The 20,226-nt window shown below is 33.8% G+C and overlaps 1 protein-coding gene across 1 annotated transcript; it reads right to left on the reverse strand.

Annotated features, from left to right (window-relative positions):
* Nucleotides 1-1,393: 1,393 nt before the first annotated feature.
* Nucleotides 1,394-18,428, reverse strand: LOC140749613 (putative fatty acyl-CoA reductase CG5065). The gene is made up of 11 exons (XM_073082719.1): nucleotides 18,311-18,428; nucleotides 14,312-14,422; nucleotides 13,464-13,580; nucleotides 12,492-12,614; nucleotides 11,277-11,402; nucleotides 9,914-10,061; nucleotides 6,584-6,691; nucleotides 4,186-4,372; nucleotides 2,297-2,400; nucleotides 1,842-1,971; nucleotides 1,394-1,616 (listed from the first exon to the last, which is right to left on the reverse strand). The coding sequence occupies exons 2-11, from the start codon at nucleotides 14,414-14,416 to the stop codon at nucleotides 1,394-1,396; spliced, it is 1,371 nt and encodes a 456-aa protein (XP_072938820.1). The 5' UTR covers nucleotides 14,417-14,422; nucleotides 18,311-18,428.
* Between the last annotated feature and the right edge of the window lie 1,798 nt (nucleotides 18,429-20,226).

Here is a 20,226-nt window from a genome sequence, read left to right on the forward strand (position 1 = left end):
GACTAGCGGACTCGGCAAACTTTGTACCGCCTCAAAAACTATTTATCAAGTATATTTCATATAAAATATAGCCTATGTTACTCGTGGATAATATAGCTTTCGAATGAATGAAAGAATTTTAAAAATCGGTCCAGTAGTTTTTGCACCTATTCATTACAATCAAACAAACACACAAAGTTTTCCTCTTTATAATATTAGTATAGACAGAATTCGAAGATTCCGCACAAAAAAAACAATGAGATCTCAAAGTATTTACACTATATCATATTATAACAAAACAAATTTGCAAAGTCGTAAATTTTAGAACGACACTCAGCTGAACTGTAATGTTTGCTCTTAATTTTTTGTGGCTTTGTCTTTTATGTTTGGTCTGACGTCGGAATACTTCCTTATTAGACTTTAATTCTTCAGCCTAATTATATGTTATGTGAAACCCATCACACGAAAAGGTTAAAACTGGGTGATCAGGAACTATTGGTATCAACCTAGACGGACATTTGATTAAAGTGAGTAAATGACGTAACATGTAGTGTCGTTAACACGTTACTGTCGCACTGCTGGGCATAAGTCTCTCAGAGTGTAGGGGCATACGCCATAGTCCGCCGCGCTACCAGCTGACTAAGTACAAATTGATACACATTCGACTTCCTGAGATTTTTTTTTTAAACTCTTAAACATGTAGGTTTCCTATTACCCTACCACCCTATTTCTATCACGACCACCACTATTACTGTTGTGAAGCAGTCATTGCGTTTCCATGATACAAGATGATTATATATGAGACAACTACCTTAGTCCTCAGGAATGCTGACTTCTATAATCGGCTTCAGGTGGATTTATTTCATATGGAGTTGGTCACAGTTGGTTTCATATGTCTATGAGCGATAGTGATCACTTACCATCACCTATTGCTCCGTACATTTCAATTTTATAGGCATCTTAAGATGACAACATAATAAAACAGTGGGTAGTAACTTTATTAAATAAAACTAATTAAAAATCTCAATATTTATTATGAAGCTCTAATCATACGTTTGCAAATTATCTTTTGCAAAGTTTAATAAATCGGTTGTCAGGGGTCACTTAGTATTTGATTAAACATTGATTATTAGTTAAAGTAATTAACCTTTAGTTGATCATAGAATTGACAGTATTAACTACGCGTGTTATCAGTTATTAAAAAAAAAATTAAATACAAGCTGATCCTAAGAAATAGATCATTTCAGAGGTTTCTTTATAAAAAAAGAACAAACATCTCTTTGACTAAATGACTCCTTGACTAAAATGATAGGTAATTAATTAATTTAAATAAAATTATTAAAAACATATGTATGTATATATAGTCTATTTACTACAGCTAAAAATACAGAATTTTATGTGAAACTTAGTGTAACTAACTACTTTTCAATAGAAATTTCCGTACACCCTCATTGTAGCTGGGCACAAACTCCGCCCACACGATGCTTCTTGGGTCGAAAGCGAAGCGTTTCTGGTCAGTCGCGGACAAGCTGGCGAAGAGAGCGCACGTTCGCTCTGCGCTCATCTGCCAGGTGCGTGATGTGAAGTACATTACCAAATCCCGTGCTCGAACTATTCTTTCTTGGTATTTCACGTATCTGCAAATAACTGTATTTTGAAGGAAGAATCTCGAAGTTACAATATTATGTTACGGCCACAATTGTATTTGGTGTATACTTAGTAGCATTTTTTATTTAATTTTAATGATTCATGCGAATTGAATCACAAGTTTTATCTTTACTATATAGTTTTATTGTACATACTACTATTATTCTACATAGGCATTAAATAATTTAAAGAATAAAAAACATAAAAATATTTACTTGGTCTGTTTCCCAGAAGCGTATAGAATACAATCGGATAATATTGCGGGTATTTTTTGAAGAATGGTAATGAAGCTCACCAACCACTCTGATTGCGTCATTAGCGTCTTTGACATCAAGGGGATGGATTCTGGAAAATATACAAAACAGATTTCCATATTATCAGGGTATAACTATTATACAGCTTTAAAAAAGACCATCGGTAATAATCGGCTATCATCGGACTTTTCCGTTTCTGATGCAGGAAACAGTTTGAGATTTATATAGAGTTGTCGTTAAAACAATTATTTTTACAAGTATCGTAATAATTCTTACTTTTTCTTGAATCGGATGGTGTTAGTAACTCTATATAACATATTTTGATGTCAATTCAAGTATATTTTGGCAAGGGCTCAAAGACAAAAATCGAAAACAACCGATCGTTTTTCGGGTAAAAAGGTGCAAATTATACTTACTTATGCGATCCACGCTAACCGTCGTGCTTATGTCCACAAATTTTCCTATCGTGATGGGGTTTTCACAGGATGTGCAACAATTGTAGATTGAAATTTCACTTGACCTGCAATGAAAATATAAAAAAAATTATTACCACGTCAAGCCTTTTAGGGTTCCGTACCAAAAGGATAACATCGGAACTCTAATGCTAAGCCTCTGCTATCTGTCCCTAGGCAGGTATTTCTGAGTATGTCACAAGGTCATATCTCAAATCTTAAACCGTAATAGATAAACACTTGAACTTTTTGCAGAGTATTTATTGCTATGGCCTCTATAACAATAAATATACTAAAAATAAAAAAAAGTTAAAATAAAAAGGGGTCTCCATCTCCGTTACAAAAACACGATTTTTATTAATTAAGATAGTTTAAATTTCACACACTGTGTCTGCCACAATATCAAAATTAACAAATACTAAAATAAACTAAAAAAAAATGTTGGAACGGAACCTCTATATGCAAGTTCGACTTTTACTTGGCCAATTATTATGTTCCCGTCCATAGATATACTACTGATAAATACGTAGATGAGTCATACACGTTCGAAATTTGGCACATGATTTATGGGTTAATAATGGGCCTATGACAACTTAGTCACGGGCCGCGCGCCTCTCAGAATGATCGTGTCTATGTCAAAGTTCTGTGTGAAAAACGTTTAAAAATGCCGTCTTGTGTCATGACAAGACGACGTTTTTAATCGTTGTGCAAAATCACAAACTAAAGCAGAGAAATCATCCAAGGTGTTGGAATCACTTATCATTCGTAAGTATTCCAATTTCAAGAAGTTATTATCGATTTTTCAATAATTCAAATTAAATTTAGCGTAAATATATGTACGTCACAGATAATAGAGCGAATAAAAATATGGACAAATTACTAAGTGTAAAAGAGAAGCGTTATGAATTGTGCGTATCCATGTATCATAGATTAAATTAACAGATAGTCCAGAAGGTACATTATTGGTATATATATCGTAAGAAACTGCACAAATCATTTACTAATTTAAAAGTTATATTTATTAATTTGATGTTTAAGTCGATATTTTTTCTAATACTGTTTCTGTGTAGTGTTTGTATTTTTGTGTATGTTTTAGGTTCCCATTAAATGAAATAGGGCGAATAAAGTGTTTGGACATTGTTCGCAAGCAAAGAAGGGAGGACGATTCGTATCCAAATTATTGGATTCGGACTTGCTCTGAAGATACCATGGACGATGATAATTAAATCTTTCAAAACCAAAGAATCTATTTTTTATTTTGCCTGCATCCAAAAATCATACAACTTAGTAGTTAATCATAAAACACTCTTGAATCCATCCCTTCTCCATTCCATGCAACATTCACGCATAGACACGCACTGAATTACGTACTTTTGCCTTAATACTAATACCATATTAAATTAATTCATATACGAATTTATTCTCTCTATACCAAGCACATTATAGGTAACTCTTCACTTAAATCATATAGACGGATCTGACTTAAACTCATCTTTGACGAAAAGTCATCATGACTGTCACGCATAAAGTTATATTTATCCTTTTTTTGCACATTCAGTTAGACGTGCCGTCCTACTTGCTCCTCTTGACTATTTATTAGTGTTATTTAAATATAATATTTGTAAAGTAGTGTGTATTTCTCGCGATGAGTGCCACTAACAAGAGCCGATTGTTTTGTTAGTAACCCATCTACGTCTTTATTAGTACCTAGTATATGTTCCCGTCGAACTAAACTAAATATACCTTTACCTATCAAATTCTTTAAGCTTATTTACTTCTTCGATTTTATAAATAAAAACAATATAATTCATACCAATTTTCATATTAGAATTTGCAAAATCCCTTACTCTTACCTTTTGCATTTAGCAGCCGCAACTATGATGACATTGACAACATAATCAACAGGAATTAAGTCGATGTTATTATGGTAATCACATAAGAGAACCCTGTTCAATCCTTGAGCTGTGGGGAACAGCACCCCGGTGGCTCCAAACCAGTTGTCCAACCAACCCACTATTGGCTCTTCCTTGCTTGAAACGACTGGAATACAAATATTATAAAAACGAAAACATGTCGACTGCTTAAAATAATCAACTAAATAGGAAAAGTACGTACGGACAAGTACTATAATAATGAATCAATATACAAAATAGATATCAACAAGTAATTAATTTAAAAAATCAAAAACCCGACTGCACCAAAAAGGTTGAAGTAGAATTTCCAAAAGCAGTGAAATAGGCATTTCATTATTTTTATCTAGAAAGCCAAATACAAAGTTTCATAGTAGGTTTCTGCTTCAAAAACAAAAGATGTTCAAACAATATTATCCTATTTTAACCTCGTAGTGCTCATTTACGCTATATAAAGAACCTAAAAAATGTGTAAAATTCCAGCACGCTTAAGTTCAGCGGTTTCCCTTTGCGTCGATCTCTGGCACAGCAACTCACTTATTTAGTCAGACAGTCATCTCGATGTGTATATACGAGCATATATGTACTAGCTGACCCGGCAAACGTTGTGTTGCCATAAAAATTAAAAAATGTTAAGGGTGAACAACCCTTATCACTTAGGGGTAAAAAAAAATAGATAGTGGCCGATTCTCAGATCTACTGAATATGTATATAAAATTAGGTAAAAATCGGTGAAGTCGTTTCGGAGGAGTACGGTAACTAACACGAGAATTTTATATATAAGATATATTATATAATGTATGTGTAATCTCCTCTTAATTTCCTTTATTTTGACACCCTACTCGATAGGTTTGGTTAACTTTTTTTAAAACGTGTTACTATTTCGTGAAAAAATCCACCATTTACGGTCTATAAAATATATGACTTCATTAAATCAAAGTTTCGGTCATTATTTTACCTCGTTAGAGGTAGAATTTCATTATTTTTATCTAACAAGCCTGATACAAAATTTCAGTGTTTGCTTCAAAATTGACGATTGTTCAAATGAACTTTTAACCCTTATTTTACTCACTACAGGGTTGATTTTTCGGAGGGGGATAAATTAGTGCGTCCTTGTTCCTATCCAAAAAGCCAAATATAAAATTTTATAGTAGTTACTTCAAAATTAAAGAATTTCAAAAAAACTGTTTTGCCCTATTTTACCCTCTTAAGGGTGGAATTTCCAAAAGGCCTTTCTTAGTACTTATTCACGCTATATAGAGAACCTATGTGCAAAATTTCAGAACTGTAAAATCCTTGGTTTAGGCTGTACGTTGATTTCTGAAAACTGAAAAAGTCATTTAGTTAGTCAGTCAGTCAGTCACCTTGTTGTTTTATATATATACAAATATGTTTTTATAATCTCCGTTTAATTTCCTTTCATTTGATACCCTACTCGATAGGTTCGGTTAACTTTTTTTTTAAATGTGTTACTATTTCGCGCCAAAACTCCGCCGTTTTGATTTTTTTTTACTAACACCTATCTAAGGACACTCGGGTCATTGAAACAAATATAATGACACCTTAACTGTTGAAATTCATCCACCCGTTTGTTAGATCGGATCAAATAAAGAAAGACAAACATACAAGATACGCGCGAAAAACATAACCCTTCCTTGGCAGTCGGGTAAAAAACGTGAGGTTCTCGCTAACCTCACGTTTTTTGATAATCCGGGGCGTTAGTTCTAAGGAATAGCAACGTACTTGTATCTTTGCTATAGCTGACCTCAGGTAGGTATCTGAGGTCAAGCACTCAAATCTTATTTAGGTTAGTAACATGTTTCCCTGGGCGGCATTGGCCACTTACAATGGACTATAAAAACAAATGAATATCTACATCTATGGATATCTGTGTCTATAAATCTGTAACACTCTGTATGTATAAGTCTATCGTCGTTTGTCCACCGCCACCGTCACCGAGCCGATACTGATAATTACTAACGGCGTACGTACATTTACTATAGCCGGTTGTCCATCGCACGTCCGTCACCCGAGCTCCGATCGGCGTGACCGCTAGATCGGCACCGAGATTTTGACGGGCCAATGTGCTAGCAACAAAAAACACGTTTGAACTTATCCATACACTGCCGTCACACGCGTGACAGCTGGACAAACTAAACCAGCGATACAGATCGCGGTGGACAAACTATCGCCCTCAGGTCATATTAAAATCGGACCGAAATAATCTCGTTCTCGGTATCGGCTCGGTGACGGTGCCGGTGGACAAACGGCCTATGAATTCGTAAGTCTATGGATGTCTCTGTGTATGTATGTGTATGTCTATGGAATCACATCAACTCACCAATAGAAGGTCTGATTATAGCACAAGGAATGTTTCCATGTTCCTTCGACACGATATTCTCAGCGATTGCCTTCGTAAAGGTGTATGAGTTGGGTTTTTGACCACGTTCTGTAATGGAACAATAGTTATTATATAAAACAATAAAGCTAACACCTTAAAATGTTGTTTATGTCAATAGTCACATTCGTTTAAAGGGTGTGGTAATGGCTCTTTATGTAAGATGAGTATCTACTCTTACGAAGCATTTCAACTTAGGCCTCAAGGATGATAACGTGTATGTGTATTACACACATCTGTAACCCATCTCAGATAGGACTCTGACGCTATTTGAGATTGATTCAAGACTGGTAGTGGTCACCTGCTATCATGTGGACTGTGTATAGGTTTGCTACTGTCAGGGCCGGATTTAAGGGAAGGCACACTCCACTCCACAAAAGAGGGGCCCCCACAATAGAGACGTCGGATTTTTTTTTAATTCCGACTATTAAACACTAGTAAAAAAAAATATCTTTTCCTTTGATATTCTTTTTCGCTGTTTTACCTTTATCTACAGTACTTTGTACAAACATGAATACTAGAAGAATCTACCTACGTTTCACAATAAAATATTTATTGAAAAACTCAACTGAAAAATTGGTCATTTTATTCGGAAAATAATTTGGGGCCAGGGGGCCTCCACTCCTTTGTTGCCCCAAGGCCTTTAGACCTCTAAATCCGGCCCTGGCTACTGTAATAATATGTTTTATCCTTTTTGTTATTTTGTCTATATTGAACTTATAGACCAGGGTCGATAATTTTTAAAACCAATTAAAATCGTAGTAGGATGAAACCCATTAGAAAAGGAGGGGAATGTTATAAAAATGAAGGGAAAAATAATTTACGGGCGATCTGAGGTCGGGGAGGGGATGGGGGTGAGTCTTTAAGGGTAAAAAACGGTTTTTCTCGATTTCCGGCAAAACTAAAAGTCCTATAGAAAAAAGTCAAATGGCAAAGTTGTAGGTAATAAAAAGATCTAAAACTTTTGTATTTACACTTTTTTCACATAACCTCAAAATTTATGTGAAAAATTCAAAAAACCAAGTTTTTGGTTTTTTATTTGTATCTTTTAAAAAAAAAAATTTTTTTTAACGAAATTTGGCGAAAACTTACCTTTTTATGTCCCAAATACGCTGCAATTTATTTGATTAAAAATATTTATTTTTTCACCTTATTTTGAATTAATATCGAAAAAACACCCTAATTTTCAATCGAAAACTCACCCGTCAAAATATCAGCTTTTTTCAAAAAGTTGGTATGTTTTCTGTTCGTTGAAATCTCTACTTTTTGATGGTGAAAAAAAAAATATTTGTTACTATAGTAAATCTTCTCAGAAAATGCAAAAAATAAAAAAAAACTCGAATTCGAAATTTGGATTTGAATTTGAAATTTGGAAGTGCTGGATACCACTAAACGACTCAAAGCTGCTTTTTTTATTTCATGCACTTGCTTATCATCTGCCTTATTGCAGATGATACAAACAGATTCATCCATACTGATAATCTGAAAAGACAGAATCGAATTAATAATGCCTTCACTATTTTATCGTGAATATACCCCCATAAAAAATATATATTAAAGAAATAAATGTCAAAATGTCTAAAAAATATATTAAAAATCTTTTTAAAATGTATAAATATATAAAAAATATGTACAGTAAATATATTTTTAATAACTAACTTTTGGCTGATTTTCAAGTGAATTTCATATATTTTGAATACATCTGAAATATATTTGAAATGTAAAAAATATATATGAAAATCGGCCAAAAGTTTGTTATTACAAATATATTTATGATATATATTTTTTATAGATTTTTAAAATATTTTTGATGTATTTTGAAATATTTTTTTTCTCCATGGGATTAACTAAATTTGTTTGTGCAAAATTAAGGAGATTATTATTTTTTTATCTTGTACTAAAACATCATTTAATTTCAATCTTTAGGTTACGTTACGTTAAGTATACTATTTTTTAAAGACAATATTACGATTTTTATGTTTGAGTTGATTGATACAGACAAAAATAGATATAGTAATTACCTTCCTATGCAGATTCGAAAAGTTTTTTTTAAGTAAACTTGTCACAATTATCTTCAAGAAACTCAGCGTGCACGTGTATTTTTATAAACGATGTTGTATATTGTACTGTATTTCGAATACTGGTTAGGCTAACGGTTGTACCAGCTGCTACGAAATAGTAGGTATGTATGTAGTAAGACCCAGACTCGCCTAGCCCCTTCCCCACTTCTCCATGAAATACCTTTTGATGGGCTACTATTTTTCGTAGGTCACTCAGGTATATAATTTTTCTTAAAATAGTTATAAATAGACATCTACGCATATAATTTAAAGAAGATTCGACAACTTTCTCCAAATATTGTAAATGTCTTATTAAATATTAATTTTATTAACTGATTTGTTTGTTAATTATAGTAGTATATTCTTATTTGCAATTTTTTTTATCAATGTAACATGTAATCTAATGTTTTTCGAGTAATTAAAGTGGTAATTTTAATAAATAGCTCAAAATTTTTTATAAAAATTAAAATACTATAGTAACATATATTTTTTTTTCACCATCAAAAAGTAGAGATTTCAACGAACAGAAAACATACCAACTTTTTGAAAAAAGCTGATATTTTGACGGGTGAGTTTTCGATTGAAAATTAGGGTGTTTTTTCGATATTAATTCAAAATAAGGTGATAAAATAAATATTTTTAATCAAGTAAATTACAGCGTATTTGGGACATAAAAAGGTAAGTTTTCGCCAAATTTCGTTAAAAAAAAAATTTTTTTGTAAAAGATAAAAATAAAAAACCAAAAACTTGGTTTTTTGAATTTTTCACATAAATTTTGAGGTTATGTGAAAAAAGTGTAAATACAAAAGTTTTAGATCTTTTTATTACCTACAACTTTGCCATTTGACTTTTTTCGATAGGACTTTTAGTTTTGCCGGAAATCGAGAAAAACCGTTTTTTACCCTTAAAGACTCACCCCCATCCCCTCCCCGACCTCAGATCGCCCGTAAATTATTTTTCCCTTCATTTTTATAATATTCCCCTCCTTTTCTAATGGGTTTCATCCTACTACAATTTTATTTCACTTTTTATTATTTTTAAAGGCTTCTATAGTCTATTATATGCTCTTGCAAACTTAGGATTTCATACTTAGACGGATTTTAAACTACACGTCTCTAAGTATTTAGGTTCAAAAAATATGTGAGGTATTAACAGGTTTGGTCGTATTAACAGGTTTTGATAAAATATTTTAAACATTTATAAAATATCTTACTCAGTATTTCATCTGTCTCCTCTTTGGTGAAGTTAGTTCGATCCTCTAGTTCCTCGGCTTCCTCTAGTGGTACTGGGGGTGGGTACAGAACCTCCTTAATGACATCTACGCCTGAATTCGAAAATGCTGTCGACACGTAGATGAAGGCCTATATGAAATCGACATACTTAAGTATAAAAAAAAACAAAAACGATATTGCTTATAAATATGTTAATTTAAACGAATCCAACGATACTTCATATATTGAAGGTAGTAGAACCCTTTGTGGTTCGACTCCGGCGGCACCACCGCCATACTTATTTCTACCTAATAACAGCAGTGTTAGGCGCTGCTGTGTTCCGGTTTGAAGGGTGTGGTAAGGGAGACATATTTTTCCGAGGCGTTCCAGCTTAGTCCTCAGGGGTAGCGGCGCATCTGTGGCCGACCTCAGGTAGGAATATCTTATCTTATCTGGGGTTGATTACAGATGTCCATGGACGGCAATAGCCACTTACTATCAAGTGGACTGCAAGCTCTTCTGCTACTCCTATATTATAAAAAAAAATGAAATCCGTCAAGTAGTTTGGGCTATAGGGTGTGCCAAAGAACACACTCTCGAAAAACAACAAATGTTATTAAATTTCGATGAAAGATTATATTTTTAATGAAAGGATACTATACATATATCTATATTAAACATATCTATATATTTATGTACCCTATCAGCTGTAATTAAAATATTGAGTAATCTAGAAAATAATTAATGTAATTATTTAAAAGTATACCTGGCTAATTTTTCAGATTAAATTTATCATTTAAGTCATTTACCTACGTTATCTTTACGATATAGGTATTTGGAACATTTCAAATTAAATAACAATTACGATATAAATTTTAGTTAAACATACTAACCCAAAATTTAAAAATGCCTTTTTTAAGCAAAATATTCTAAACGAGTGGTTTGATAATAATATTAATAAATAATCATTCATTAAAATGATTATTTAATTAACACCATTCTTATATTTGCACGCAGAAAAATAAGAATAAAAGTAATTTCCAAAAAAAAAACGCCGTAGATAATTAATATACTGTAAACTGACTTTTATATGAAGTTACTGCTGTCCTTAAGGATAGATGTGAGCCCTATCTGTGATCAGCTTCAAATAAAACTTCTACAGTGACTATTCACGATCAATGGACTGGAACCTTAGTTCTTATATGAGTAATCAATAAGATTAGGCGCCATGGATTTGATCTTTGTTCCACCTGTTTAGGAAAGTATCAAATGACTTATTTTCGTACCTAACAACTTAATATACTTAAGGCTCTACCATAAACTTAAGAAATTTTCAGAAAGTTCTAATCAGTAAGTACATCTTACCTTGATATCGTTCATCTTGTGACATAACTCCAGCATACGTTTTGTACCTTTAACGTTTATCGTAAACGCGGTTTGCAAAGGTTCATTGAACTTAATTGTAGCTGCGAAGTGGAAGACCATTGATACCTGGAATTGGAATTATTTTTCAAAATATTAAAACTAGTCCATGGTCTGTGGTCCGGCACCACCGCCACACCTATTTCTGCCTAATAAAAGCAGTGTTAAGCGCTGCTGTGTTCTGATTAAAAGGTTGTGGTAAGGGGTCCAGCTTCGTCCTGAGGGGTAATAGCGCGTCTGTAGCCGACCTCAAGTAGAAATCTAATCTTATCTGCGATTGATTACTGATGTCTATGGGCAGCAGTACCCATTTACCATCAAGCGGACTGCATCCGCATCTTATATTATGTGAAATATATTATATTGATAAGTGTAGAATATTATCTTAAGAGTTGTACATACGTAACATACCTAAGTGTCAATTTGCTTTGAATATATCACATAGTTAAAATCACTTGGTACTTAATCCAAACTAAATTCAATTTGTAACCGCGATCAATGTAGCTGAGTGCTTGAAAACCAAGCCAACATAATGTATGTAATAGGAGCAACCGCTAGTATTAGTGAGCTTTTTTTATAATATAAGAGTAGCAGACAAGCATGCAGTCCGGTGGTATGTATGGTGGTGTATATTTTTAATATTTTGCATCTGCACGCATCCTTTGAGGGTGGGAGGGTGGTACATACTGCATGGTTTAAAATATATACCATCATACATGTTTGTAGCGGATTGTTGCGAAGTAATTTTAATCTCAACTTAAAATTTTGATAGTTTTGCTCGATCCACTTTTGAACAATTCAAAACATAAGAACAATAAATATCACTTAATCCTAAATCATGCTTGTATCGTATTAAGGACATTTTATTAGTATTCGGTTAAAGCAGATTTCCTATTAGGCTAGGTGATGATATTTGGTTAGCGGCAGTGCACAGATACTTTCAGTTTCGAGGTGTTATGTAAATCTTCGATAGCGTGATTCGTAATACCAGTAGCGCCATCTCTTGAAACATTGCGAAAACTCTCTACAAGGACAACCAATGTTATTTTTGGCCCACAAAAAGATTATCGTATAGTTATTTAGTAGCAACCCATTTTCATAAAGCCTCGTTTATAAGATTATTTAGTACGCAATGATTCTTCATAAAAATATACATACCGTTTTGATTAACATTTCCTCATCTTCTGGCTTCAACCCGAGTTTCGAAAAAGCAATATCTCCTTGGACAGGAATTATTTTCTTCATGTCTTCTGGTCTTTCATTCCTTAGTCTGTTGAAGATCTGAAAATAGTAAAACTATAACAATTATATATTACATGATTGTTATATTTTTGAATGATTATATTACTATGAATTTGTAGTAGATAATGATCATGCATTACTAGACGGGAAGTGGCCACTCATGGACATCTGTAATCAAATCTAAATGGAGTGGTTGTAGGTACTAGGGTTTCTGATTTCCCGGCATTTTTTTCTTCTCGGCACACGGGAATTCCCGACCACACACCGATTTTTTGGACCTTTGAAATTTCCTGAGTTCCCGGGATCCCGGCCCCTTTTTCCCGTCCCGACTCATCGTGAATTTCCCGGGAATTCACGATCCGAGAATTCCTACCCAGAAACCCTAGTAGGTACCCAACAAATATGGCAATCCCTCAATTACGATGGCATGCCTGGTATAACGTTACTAATATATATTCTTTACTAATGATCTTTAAATTAGTCCTGTAGCACTACCATGAGTTTACAAAAGTATTACTCGCTAGCGACTGCGTAAAATAAATGTATGAGCCACTCGTAACGTAAAAATCCTATCGAAATCAAATCGCTAGCGAATGTCATTATGATCTATTGCCATACAAATTCGGTCCCATGAGTCATTAATTTGACAGACGTTGTCAAGAAATACCGTAACGATAGTAGTTATGTTATTCACTAGCAAAATGACAATAGTTTTCTATTTACCATTTCTATAGTGGCGTTTCTATGCCAACTCATGGTAGTGCTACTGTTCTTAAAATAGAACTTGCACCGTTTACCTCTAATGATATAAGTAATTTAAGAAAAAAAATGGGGGGTAGTATGTAGTCTGTAAGACTCTACTTGGAAATTATTTTAAATTACTCTTACAGGTAGTTCAAGCATCTTCCTAATTCTGTCGTCAGCGCTGATATTTTTCTTCTCTCGTACTAATACGTAAATTTTTGAAATTTTCGGACAGCTGTATAGTATTTTTTCTACGAACACCTGAAATAAGGCAACACATTCAACATTCATATGTTTATCTATAAATTAACTTAAATTCAGACTAAACATATTATCTGAATTAAAAATGATTAACTGAAAAGTGAAAAAAAGCAGTAGAATAATTAAATGAATTTATTAAAAAGGAAATTTAACATTATAAGGTGCTGCAGGCGGGTATAAATAGTTTTAGTACTTTTGTCTTGTACCCTTACCATGAGTTTTCAAAACATCCCACAATTTTACGTTACGTCCATTGTTCTGTTCCGATTGCTTCAGTAGACTGAGTAAAGGTAACAATAAGTAAGTGCTCAAGTCTTTTTGTCTGCCTCACATGTTTGCAAAAAAGAGAGACAAAACATAAAGCGCCATTTTGTCAATTTAGACATTTAAAGTTACGTTACTGACACTGTAGTTCTGATACAATCGATGAAATTGTATGGACAATACGTAAACAAATACCAAAACATTCATATTTGTCGAAACGTAAAAACTCATGGTAAGGGTAAGTACTGTACTTATTGTATGCCGAAGAGATGCGTTTTCAGTAAAGTATTAAATGGACCCCTCATAATATGTAAGTCAGTCGGCATCTACACTCTTTTACAAAACTCAGAACTACTTCACTCTAAAAAAGGTGTAACGTTAGTATCTCCACAAATAAACCATATGGGTTCTACCACCACTCAACTGTACAGTCAGTCAACTAATGTCTTACATTCTTACAAACTTACTTTTCCCAAAAAACCCGTGGCTCCACTCATGAATATCGATCTACCAGCATATGCTTCGCTGACGGGCTGATAAGTGTTATCTTCAGAGTACTCAAGGGTTTCCATTTTGAACTAAAAAAAACGTGTATGCATTTTACATTTATGTACATCTTATATATAAAATTCTCGTGTCACAAAGTTAGTTACCGTACACCTCTGAAACGGCTTTACCGTATTTTACGAAATTTTATATGCATATTCAGTAGGTCTCAGAATTGGCTAGAATCTATTTTTCATACCCCTAAGTCATAAGGGTTGTTCACCCTTAACATTTCTTTATCTATATGGCAACACAACGTTTGCCGGTTCAGCTAGTATACATGTATATTTCAAGGAGGAGTCTTATGAAGGTCGTTATAAATTCGTCTTAATTTAAAAAATGGCTTAAGATATTAAAATCCGATTTATGATGACGACTGTCTTTTTTACTTGTGATAATAGGTGAATTATCTTTTAATTTAAGATATTATGACGTACATGAATAATTTATATACATAACACATATTTTAATCAGATATAATAATTATCAAAATAGAAATAGAAATAATAATTATCAGTCGCTTAATAGTCGCTTTCTTTTCATAAGATTGAAGTGGGAATCGAGCGAGCAGGGCACTTGATGATGAGAGGTCACTGTCGTCCATGAACTTCTGTAACCAGTTCCATATAGACCAGTTGGTGTAGAAGAAACCAAACAGGGTTTTGGTAGAACCCTTTGTGGTTCGACTCCGGTGGCACCACCGCTACATCTATTTGTACCTAATAACAGCAGTGTTAGGCGCTGCTGTGTTCCGGTTTGAAGGGTGTGGTAAGGGAGACAGACTTTTCCGAGGCGTTCCACCTTAGTCCTCAGGGGTAGCGGCGCATTTGTGGCCGACCTCAGGCAGGAATATCTAATCCTATCTGGGGTTGATTACAGATGTCCATGGGCGGCAGTAGCCACTTACCATCAGGTGGACTGCATGCTCGTCTGCATTACTATCATCTTTTAAACAATATTATTTTAATCATAGTTTTACTTTATTTGCAGGAAATTTAACTTTTTAACCAAAATATGACAATTTCAGTTGTTTTTATGCAATGGATAAGCGAAAAATTAAGAAGGGTTTAAGTTTGTTCAACTGTTTATGACGAAATATTTTACTGTTTTAAGGAGGAAATAAAACTTTCCTGAACTATGATGGTTTTTAAAAGATGGTGGTAGGCCCACTGGAACTCTGCGCCTCAAACTGCGGGTCGGGTAAATGTATACAACAAACAAATACCAAAACAGTCATATTTGTCGAAACGTAAAAACTCCTGTAGCACTACCATGAGTTGGCATAGAAACGCCACTATAGAAATTGTAAATAGAAAACTATTGTCATTTTGCTAGTGAATAACATAACTACTATCGTTACGGTATTTCTTGACAACGTCTGTCAAATTAATGACTCATGGGACCGAATTTGTATGGCAATAGATCATAATGACATTCGCTAGCGATTTGATTTCGATAGGTTTTTTACGTATCGAGTTACGCCACTACGGATTTTAGTTCTACGAGTAACCACCAGAGGCGCTGTACAATTTTTCATACATTTATTTTACGCAGTCGCTAGCGAGTAATACTTTTGTAAACTCATGGTAGTGCTACTGGTAAGGGTACTGAGCACTGTTGCTATAGCAGAAGTATTTCCGATATGAGAAAACAAACATTATTTCAAAACATTTCTCATCGTTCTAAGAGTGTTGGTTAACACAGTGTTACTAATTTATATTTAACCTTAGGTATTGTGAAGGATAAAAAATATTTTACCTTATAGGGAAGGCTTTTACACAATAAACAATAAATAAAAATGCAAAATGTTTCGAACATATACCTATTATTTACACGGTTGTCTTTACTGATATTTTTATTCATGAGTAAATATTAAAAAAAATATATATATTAAGTAAACGAAAATTAATGTGTTTTGACAAGTTTTTAAAGTGCAATATTAGAAGTTATTAAGTTTTTTTTAAGTGTTATATTTTATTATAATAATATTTATTTTTATCTCTATCTAATTATACATTTTTTACCGATTTGTTTTGCATCATTATAATATATTACAAAACGAGGCGCTTCAGTCGAATAATTATTTGATACAGCAAATAATAATTATGCCATCCATTTGAGCCATGAATTTTTAGGGTTCCGTACTCAAATGGTAAAAACTGAACTCTATTACTAAGCCTCCGCTGTCTGTCCGTCTGTCACAGGTCTCTATCTCTTGAACCGTAGTAGGTAGACATTTCAAATTTTTACATAGAATTTACTTATGCTGCTATAATAATCCTTACTAATATTATAAATCCGTAAATAACTCTGTCTGTTTGTCTGTCTGGTTGTCTCTTCTTCACGCGTAAACCACTGAACCGATTTTAATTAAATTTTGTACAGAGACAGTGTGAGACCCGAGAAAGGACATAGGATAGTTTTTATCCCGGAAATCCCACGGGAAGTAGGAATGGCGATGTAAGATCGACTAATCGGAGTATAATTCTTTTGGACCAAATAATCTATTATTTTAATCGCTATTAGTAAGAATTTAATCGTAAAGTATGCATTTAATCAAGTGATAATCTTTAGCAAAGTTGTTGTCCATTGTCCATGAGCCCACGAAGGTTTCAGAGTTGGTACGACCAATTTTCGCCAGATGGCGCCACTGACATTCCAATGAAGGTACGAATTTTCAGTTTTATGTATGTTAGAATATCATGTTAATTTCTTTTAAACGCGGGCGAAGCCACGGGCAAAAACTAGTAAATAATAAAAATAAAACAAATACGAAAATGTTGGTAGTACGGAGCCCTCTAAACGCTTAAACCAATTCTACACTCACCGCCCCACACTAAGATTCCATTTAGGTGCTATGGACACACACACAGACAAATACACAAACACTCAGACCCAGAAACAGAAACCTAAATTCATCACTTAGATATCTAACCCGGGAATCGAACCCATAACACTGCGCGTCAGACCGGTATGGTGACCGCACCGCAACGCGCACTTTGCCAATTGTTATTATATTAATGTTATATTTTATTTTTCAACTGCTCATTTTGAGACATGTTTAGGCCATAGTTCACGTAACCATTTTAAAACGTACGTAGGGTAGTTATATAGTTATTGGCCAATTAAGCAACAGCAGACTTTAAATTTGTTTTAAATTTATATGAAACGGTTAGGTTATAAGTATAAAATCTTTAATCACTTATTTTGTAAATAAGATTCGCGTAAACGCATAAATGTCATGTTTTGTAATTAGCCGCACCTTTGAAGGTTATGTGAAGATTTTTCCATTCTCTTCATTACATCTTAGAAACGTCACATCATATTTTATTTATTATACTTAACAATCTTACATTTTATAGGATTTCAATAACTATTATTTCACATTATTTTGAAAGTAAATATGAAAATTATCCGCCGTCTTTATATATATTTATCAAACGTTAACTGCTTTGGTTTTGCCGCCAAAAAAATGAAATCACAAAAGAGAGCGGTGGCGGTTTTTTGTCAGCTATTAAAGATATAATAATATAAAAGTTAATTTTCATCTATATACCTTAATTGCTTTGTTATTTTCGATTCTATGGATTCTATGACAAAAAGTTGTAGATTTAATTTGAGACATTTGTTTTTATAGTCTTAAATATGTATAATAAAAGTTAAAAAGGTTTAATTAAGCTGAGGTAATTTACAATAAAAAATAAATTGTAATTTAATAATAAAGAAATAACAATTTTAGTTAAATATTGTTCTTTGCGTGTTAATTACCGGAAAACTATATAAAATCTTGTATAACATTTAGTAAACAAAACAATAACTGTTTTACGTAAATAATTATGTAAGATATTATATTACCTATTTGTTCTTTATTCACTTTAATGTTTATAAAACCTTTAAAAATAAACGAAAATATCACTTACCAAAAGTTACTAAGCCAAGTTTCAAAAGATTAATTTATAGTCTTAAGAACTCCGCAAATATTAATTTGTTATTATAAAATTCGTATTGAATTAATATGAAAGCGTGTTTTAACTGCACCGCTGTACAGTGGAATGACATTGTAATGTTTGTGTTGTAAGAAGATTTATAACCAAATGCTTTTTAGGGTTACGTATCTAAAGAGAGGCAACGAAACCCTATTCTAACTGAAGACTGACTCACAGCTGTATCCCATAAGCCTTAACATGACACTTGTTTTTTATTATTTAAATTCATTAAGCATCTTGGGCTGCAGGGTCTGCCAAATCTTTGTAGGCTTTAGACTTTGTATTAGGTATGTCTCTATACCCTCAAGCCCAGAATAGAGCTATGCGTTTTCAGGGTCTTGGGGTGGCTAGTATGAGAGCTTGAACTAACCTGCGACCCTGGGAAAGACGGTATAATGTGAGAGTTGTGAGCGCAAATGCAACAAGCACTTGCATTGTAGATCCCGGCGTCCTCCACGTAACACAGAGGATGGTCACCGGGGGTTTTAGTTAGTAAGAATTGTTCATAACCCGTTGTCACTCCCGGGTACCTTTTAAAGGTTTCAGCTCGACAACAAAAAAATATAATAACGTCCGTTAGAACTTCTGTTTTATATGGATGTTTACAGATGTCTATGAGCGAGCAAGCATTTACCATCATTGCATGTTTTTTTTATAAATATTCTGATATTTTTAAGTTTATAATATTAGTAGGTCAGAAAAATAAATCGGTGTATCTCTGGATAAGTAAAGTGAATACCTACCCATTAAATATGAAAGATGTATCACCTCCGTGATAATGTCAGTGTAAATTTCTAAAATCAAGATTAAAGTAATATACTATACATTTTTTTCTATATAGCAGTGATAGCCTAGAGGTTAAGAAACGCGGCCTCTCGATCGAGGGGTCCGAGGTTCAAATCCCAGGCACGCACCTCTGATCTTCAAAAATTATGTGCGTATTAGAAATTAATTATCACTTGTTTAAACGGTGAAGGAAAACATCGTAAGGAAATCTGCATACCTGAGAGATTTATAAAAAAAAAAATCTCCAAGGTATGTAAAGTCTACCAATACGCACTTGGCCAGCGCAGTGGACTATGGCCTAATCCTTCTCATTCTGAGAGGAGACCCGTGCCCAGCAGTGGGACAGTAATGGGTTGATGATGACTATACATTTTCAATTTAAAACATTTATTTACTCTTTCATAAATGTCATATGGATTTTAATCGTCTTACCTCCAGATTTTATCAATTTTCTACTGAGATTTGCATAAGCTCTTAATTCTTAATTTGTGACATTGAACAACACAATTAAGCTTGTTTTTATTATCTTGGTCTTTGAATCAGTCGTCGGTGTTACTTATAAGACAGTGATACTTAATTAATGTCGACGCCGAAGTAGCGTACATAAATTTACTATAGCCGCTTGTCCACCGCACGACGGTCACTCGAGCACTGTCATCTCGGGCGCAGATATTTCGAGTAGATCGGCGCCCGTCACAATCTCGGCGCTAGAACGGCGCCGAGATCTGTCTGTCTGTCTGTATGTCTGTCTGTCTGTCCGTCCGTCCGTCCGTCCGTCCGTCCGTCCGTCCGTCCGTCCGTCCGTCCGTCCGTCCGTCCGTCCGTCCGTCCGTCCGTCCGTCCGTCTGTCTGTCTGTCTGAACAAAGTAAGTAAGAATTTAATCGTAAACTATGCATTTAATCAAGTGATGATCTTTAGCAAAATTGTTGTCCATGAGCCCACGAAGGTTTCATAGTCGGTACGACCAATTTTCGCCAGATGGCGCCACTGCCATTCCAATGAAGGTACGAATTTTCAGTTTTATGTATCAAAAACTAGTTCAATTATTAAGTTATAGGTACTG

The sequence above is a fragment of the Epargyreus clarus genome, unplaced genomic scaffold (assembly GCF_041222505.1).
Source record: "Epargyreus clarus isolate Ecla_fem2 unplaced genomic scaffold, WU_Ecla_fem_2.2 ptg000018l, whole genome shotgun sequence".
Classification (NCBI taxonomy): Eukaryota; Metazoa; Arthropoda; class Insecta; order Lepidoptera; family Hesperiidae; genus Epargyreus; species Epargyreus clarus.